At 49.1% G+C, this 6,234-nt stretch overlaps 1 protein-coding gene across 1 annotated transcript in view; it reads left to right on the top strand.

Moving 5' to 3' along the window:
• Positions 1-271: 271 nt before the first annotated feature.
• Positions 272-6,234, top strand: part of tnfrsfa (tumor necrosis factor receptor superfamily, member a) — a 23,818-nt gene continuing 17,855 nt past the window's right edge. The window contains exon 1 of the mRNA XM_035521638.1: positions 272-512. Coding sequence (XP_035377531.1) covers positions 456-512 — 57 coding nt within the window. The 5' untranslated portion in view covers positions 272-455. The remainder of the gene's footprint in view (positions 513-6,234) is intronic.

Genomic DNA, 6,234 nt, shown 5'->3' with positions numbered 1-6,234 from the left:
AATGAGCTCGTGCCAGTGGAGTCGGGGGGACTCCCCGCGTGCACTATCCCCTCCGCAGACATTCACACACCTACACGCTCGCATCTGATCACTTGTAACTGGAAGGTGTTTACCATCCGCGGCTGGTGTACATGTAGAAGCACAGTATAAGCCCAGCACAAGACCAGTATAGGCCAGTATAAATCACGGCACTCTCACTGGGCGGGCCCGAAGGACGCTCCGGGCTTTGATTGGACGCCGGCGCGTTGACGTCGACGGACGAAAGGCAAAGTCTCCAAAGTTTTGGATTACTTTGGCGCAGGGCGAGTTGCGGGTGGGGGTCTCTGAAGGTCTCCGAGCTGTACCTCCATCCGTAAAATGACGAGAACCGGCTAGTGGAAGCTTGGCCGACCTTGGATGTATGAAGCTGGTGAGCAACAGCGATTGTGTTCGTAGTTCGTGGAGAAGATTTGGGAATGTTGGGAAGTTCGCCGTACCGGAGCAGGACTGCCCGAGACGCAATGAAGCGCACGGTAAGAAACGGCAGGCTACCGTGAAAGCGGTTTGGTAAAGACTACGGACCCCCGGGCAGCCCGAAAGTACAAAATATTAACTTTTTGTTTCCGACTTTTGCCTTTGAATCAAAACAATTAGGTTACTGTGCTGCAAAATAAATAGGTTAATAGCCTAATTGAAACCAGTTGGTGGCGCTTACGAAAATTCACGTTATGGACGACTGTAGCATTTTAGAGGCGAAATGTTGTCGGTTTTGACCGTATATTTATGACACAGCGGTTGTAAGCTGTTAGTGCGAATGGATCCTGAATGTTGTCCACTAAATGTAGGCAGGTTTCTCGACGTTGGCCCGGCGAAGACGGCGCCTACGATTTCCACGGTGTTCAGATCGGGTGTTGGTTGTTGATTCTGAAAACAACTCTTTAGCACTGTGATTTTGTAAACTACACGAGTGCTGTGCTTTTGTAAACTATACTTTAACACTGTGATTTTGAAAACTACACTAGTGCTGTGATTTTGTAAACTACAATAGTGTTGTGATTTTGTAAACTACGCTTTTGCGCTGTGACATTTGGTGCTGTGCAAGATGGCAGAGACTCAGTAGGGTTGTCACACGAAACTAAAAAAAACCCAAATGTTATTTCTAAGGTATTACACATTATAACTGCACTGGTGTCTTCAGCTTCCTGCCTTGAAATTATTTGTTTACTTAGTCACTGGTCTCTCAGATTTCACGCTTAAGTTGTTCTACTCGTTTTTTGTACGTCTCATAACTTTCTTTCCTGCCCTGGAACACACTGGACCGAGAAGAGAAGACTACGGCACACACTCACTCACTCACTCACTCACTCTCTCTCACACACACTCACTCACTCTCTCTCACACACACTCACTCACTCTCTTACACAAACACACACACACGCACACACACCTACTGACGGCTCCTCAAGTTCAAGTCAGTGCGCGCCGGAAACGCCGCGCGTGTGGGCGTCGCGATCCAGCACAAAATCCTCCTGGCTTGGGGCAGAGCGCGCGATTAAACGCGCCAGTGCTTTCCATTACCGAAAACCAGATTCCCACGTTCATGTTTTATCGGTCCAAACTGTTCCAACGTCCTTTGAAGGTCCAGAGACTTAGTGCGACGGCACGTGGTCATTTAGTACCGGGGCCAGGGCCGGTGGACCGGATAGACCTGCGCGAGAGACAGGGAGGCATTTCCCGCAGAAAGCCCTGCCAGTGTGGCTTCTCCCGCGCGCTCAAAGGCCCATTCACGGGTCGCGTGTTGCTTTTTCCAGCTGCGCCCTGCCACCACAAACAGAGGACTCGCGTGCACCCTTCCCCGCGCGCGCCTTGCCCTGCCGCTCGCCTGTGCGCGAGCCCGCGGGCGTGCGGCGGAGTGGGCTGTCAGAGGCACTTTATTGAAATTCCTTTCTTATACGTAACTCCGGCGTGGTTGGATCGTTTCTTTTAAAACTCGCCTCGGGTGTTTCCGCGCATGCACACCGACGCTTATGTCTCGCTGTTTATTGAAACGGAATAACTGGAGTTGTTCGGCATGTCGGTGTTTACGCTACGCGCGCTGTGATGAAGGGCCATCTCGAGCAGGCTGCATCGCTCACGCGCTCCCAGCGGATGAGAAGGACGCGCAGGAGCAAAGCCAGGAGCGCTGTGCTACTCCTATTGTAAACTTCCTGTCAGCGCAGATGTTAGTGACAGGAATCAGAGCTTTGTGTACAGTACCCACCCACACACACACACTTCAGATGCAATCAGGAACAGGATCCTTGAAAGCTCACATGCTTTTCTCTTTCTCTTGTTCTCTTCTTCTCTCCACACACAGATGTTCCTTCTCTCATTTTTTTCCCATCGCGCTGTTTCTCTCTCTCTCTCTCTCTCTCTCTCTCTCTCTCTCTCTCTCTCTCTCTCTCTCTCTCTCTCTCTCTCTCTCACTCCCTCGCTCCTCCGATCTTATCGATGTGCTGTCTCTAGGGTGTGGGCACAGACAGGAAGTGTGTTCCATATCTCCTAAATCCAAACAGAACAGGCATTCCTATGCTGGTGGGCCTGTGTGTGTGTGTGTGAGAGAGAGAGGGAATGCCACACGGAGAGTTTTCCTGCTTCCTAACAGCCTGTCAGCCTCGTTAGTGCCGTCCAGCGTTTACAAAAGCGCTGACCACAAAGGTCCAACAGTGAAACGCCCATACCAGGGTGGTCGTGTGTGTGTGTGAATTTGAGAGTTTGCTTCTGTACCAGGTGTACGTGACTACAGTGGAGTGAGAGTCATTCCGTGTGTTTACCACTACGTGTGTTTACAGAGCGAGGATGCCCCACCCACAACTGCTATGTAGTCAGTCTTATCAAACGGGTGAAGACCCACCGGCCCCTCCCCTCGACCCAACACCCCACGGCCGACCCCAGCTCAGAGCCGCTCGGCGTCCCACTTCAAACACAGGCCTGTCCCGTAACCCTAGAGCAGAGCTCCGGCACGCTGGGCCTTTGTCCTCCTCCCCAGTGTCGTGGAGAGCATTGTCTATCTGCCTCTCGCTGTCTCAGACATAAAGGAGTGACCACACCTGTGGTGTCGCTGGGCTCAGGTTGTGTAGCGCACCTGTTATTGGGGTGGCCCAGTATTCAGCCAGGTTAAAAGTGTGCGTGTGTGTGTGTGTGTGTGCCTGAGAAAGCAAACGTTCTATCCTGAACCATCTCTAACCTGCTCTGTTTCTAATGTCAGTCCTGTGCTGCATGTGGTGAGACGTGGATTTTTAGGGTGAGCTGACTCAGGAGACGCTCAGGGTACCAGCAGTGTGTGTTTAGGGCAGATAATCACTGTACAAGTCCAGGAGAGACATGCGCCCACTGTTGTCCTTTGAAACAAAGTTGGACTGCATGACATAAATACCATATCACTGCATTATACCACATCACTGCATTATACCACATCACTGCATTATACCACATCACTGCGTTATTATGATGGCAGTTATATAGTTGTTGTTATGTGACGTGTTGTTGTGTGTTATGATCACGACTTACTCACTACAGTTGGTTCAAAGGACACTGGAAATCCTCAAAACAAGACAATGACATTAGTCAGGATGCTTGCAGTGTATACACACACACACACACACACACAAGCACGCACAACACACACGCATGCGCGCGCACACACACACACACACGCACGCACTAATCCACAGCAGGTGTGTTTGAGCCTCCATATCACGGACGCTATCAGTGTGACTCAGCACACGTGAAACAGGGTCGTGTCTTTCTTATGCCGTGGTTCACCAAGCCCCAATCGTGTGTGTGTGTGTGTGTGTGTATGGACGCTGGTGTGTCCGGCGCCGAGAGGTTTCTCATTTAACTCAGCAGGGGTCTAGTCAGGCTAGACTGTGAGAGGGGGGAATGGCCTGATCCAGGGTCAGTGGTTAACAGACTAATGAACCTTAACTCTAAGTATCTGACTCTCCCACTCCGTGAGTAATGGGAAAGGATTGTGGAAAGAACTTTGGAACCGGCACAGTCACTTTGATCTCAGCTCAGTGGCTACCAGGGAAGCTTGTTACTAATTCCATGTCAGTGCCTGACACGATAGGTATGTGCTGCAAGCGTCCTGGCGGAGCTGATCTGAGATCAGCAACTAATGGTAAAGTGTAGGGCAAATGCACTGTAAAGTCTCTGGCTGTTTGGTCCCAGGTCAGTGAGTAATGCACAAGCCCTGCTGGCACACGAAAGCGGGACACAGCGGCCGTTGCAGGAATGCACCGGGATGACTGCTTCTCCACACGCTGCCATCTTAAGCCCTGCTCATCTTGTCTCTGTGGAGACGCAACAGCCCAAATATTTCAAGGAGTGAACGTTTTCTTTCCTGTTTTAAAATGTTCTGCTTTTACTAAGTTCATGGGCTGGACAGGCATTCCTACTTTAGAGTACTCTTGGAGCAGAGTGAGACACTGCACACGTGAGACACTACACAGTAAAGTGAGACGTGAGACACTGTACAGTTAAGTGAGACATGCCACACGTGAGACACTACACACGAGACAGTAAGGCCTTGGTTTGCCTACGTTACCTAATGATAAGTGCTAATTTGTTTGTGCATCGTAATATACTGCATGTGTAGTAACTCAGTGCTTTGTGAGCGATTTACGAAGAAACATTAAGTAAAGTAATGCATGTTAAATCATATTTATAGCTGTGGTGTTAATGCACAAAAGATTAATAGGTGTAGCTGTCTGTCATATTCTTGTTTGTCACACTCGGTCGTCATTCTCAAGAGTTCTTTCAGGCTTTGAATAACACACACTTTATCCGCGCCGCCCTGCATTGTGTGTACTCACGTAAGATTCTCACATCTCAGGTCCTATGAAGGTGCGCCTGCCCCACAGACGTCACCACACACACACACACACACACACACACAGTCCCCCGAAGCTGGTTAGTGGACCGGCTAGGACGGGTTTTGCATGTGTTAACAGTGTGTTTTTCCACATGTAGTTCCGTGTGTTTTTCCACATGTGGTTCAGTGTGTTTTTTCACATGTAGTTCCGTATGTTTTTCCACATGTGGTTCAGTGTGTTTTTCCACATGTAGTTCAGTGTGTTTTTCCACATGTAGTTCCGTGTATTTTTCCACATGTGGTTCCGTGTGTTTTTCCACATGTGGTTCTGTGTGTTTTTCCACACGTGGTTCAGTGTGTTTTTCCACATGTAGTTCAGTGTGTTTTTCCACATGTAGTTCAGTGTGTTTTTCCACATGTGGTTCCGTGTGTTTTTCCACAGGTGGTTCCGTGTGTTTTTCCACACGTGGTTCAGTGTGTTTTTCCACATGTAGTTCAGTGTGTTTTTCCACATGTAGTTCCGTGTGTTTTTCCACATGTGGTTCCGTGTGTTTTTCCACACGTGGTTCAGTGTGTTTTTCCACACGTAGTCCCTTGTGTTTTTCCATGTGGTTCAGTGTGTTTGCCCACATGTAGTCCTGTGTATTTTCCCACATGCAGTCCCATCTGTTTTTCTATGTGAGGTTCAGTGTGTTTTTCCACATGCAGTCCCGTGTGTTTTTCCACATGTAGTCCCGTGTGCTTTTCCACATGTAGTTCTGTGTGTTTTTCCACTTGTAGTCCCGTGTGTTTTCCCACATGTAGTCCCGTGTTTTTCCACATGTATTCTCGTGTGTTTTCCCACATGTTGTCCCGTGTTTTTCCACATGTAGTCCCGTGTGTTTTCCCACATGCAGTCCAGTGTGTTTTTCCACATGTAGTCCCGTGTGTTTTTCCACATGCATTCCTGTGTGTTATTCCACTTGTAGTCCTGTGTGTTTTTCCACTTATAGTCCCGTGTGTTTTCCCACATGCAGTCCCGTGTGTTTTCCCACATGTAGCTCCCGTGTGTTATCCCACATGTAGTCCCGTGATTTCACACATGTAGTCCTGTATTTTCCCACATGTAGTCCCGTGTGTTTTCCCACATGTAGTCCCGTGTGTTTTTCCACATGCATTCCTGTGTGTTATTCCACTTGTAGTCCTGTGTGTTTTTCCACTTATAGTCCCGTGTGTTTTCCCACATGTAGTCCCGTGTTTTTCCACATGTAGTCCCGTGTGTTTTCCCACATGTAGTCCCGTGTGTTTTCCCACATGCAGTCCTAGGTCAGCGTCTGGCATGGCAGTTGATGTGATGGTGTGCTAAGTTTTTGGCGGAGATGGGAGGTGAGGAGCGGTGTTTGCCCGTCACGGTGCTTCTC

Source organism: Electrophorus electricus, chromosome 22 (assembly GCF_013358815.1).
Source record: "Electrophorus electricus isolate fEleEle1 chromosome 22, fEleEle1.pri, whole genome shotgun sequence".
NCBI lineage: Eukaryota > Metazoa > Chordata > Actinopteri > Gymnotiformes > Gymnotidae > Electrophorus > Electrophorus electricus.
Note: the sequence above shows the minus strand (reverse complement) of the source record. Positions and strands in the feature narration are given on the sequence as shown.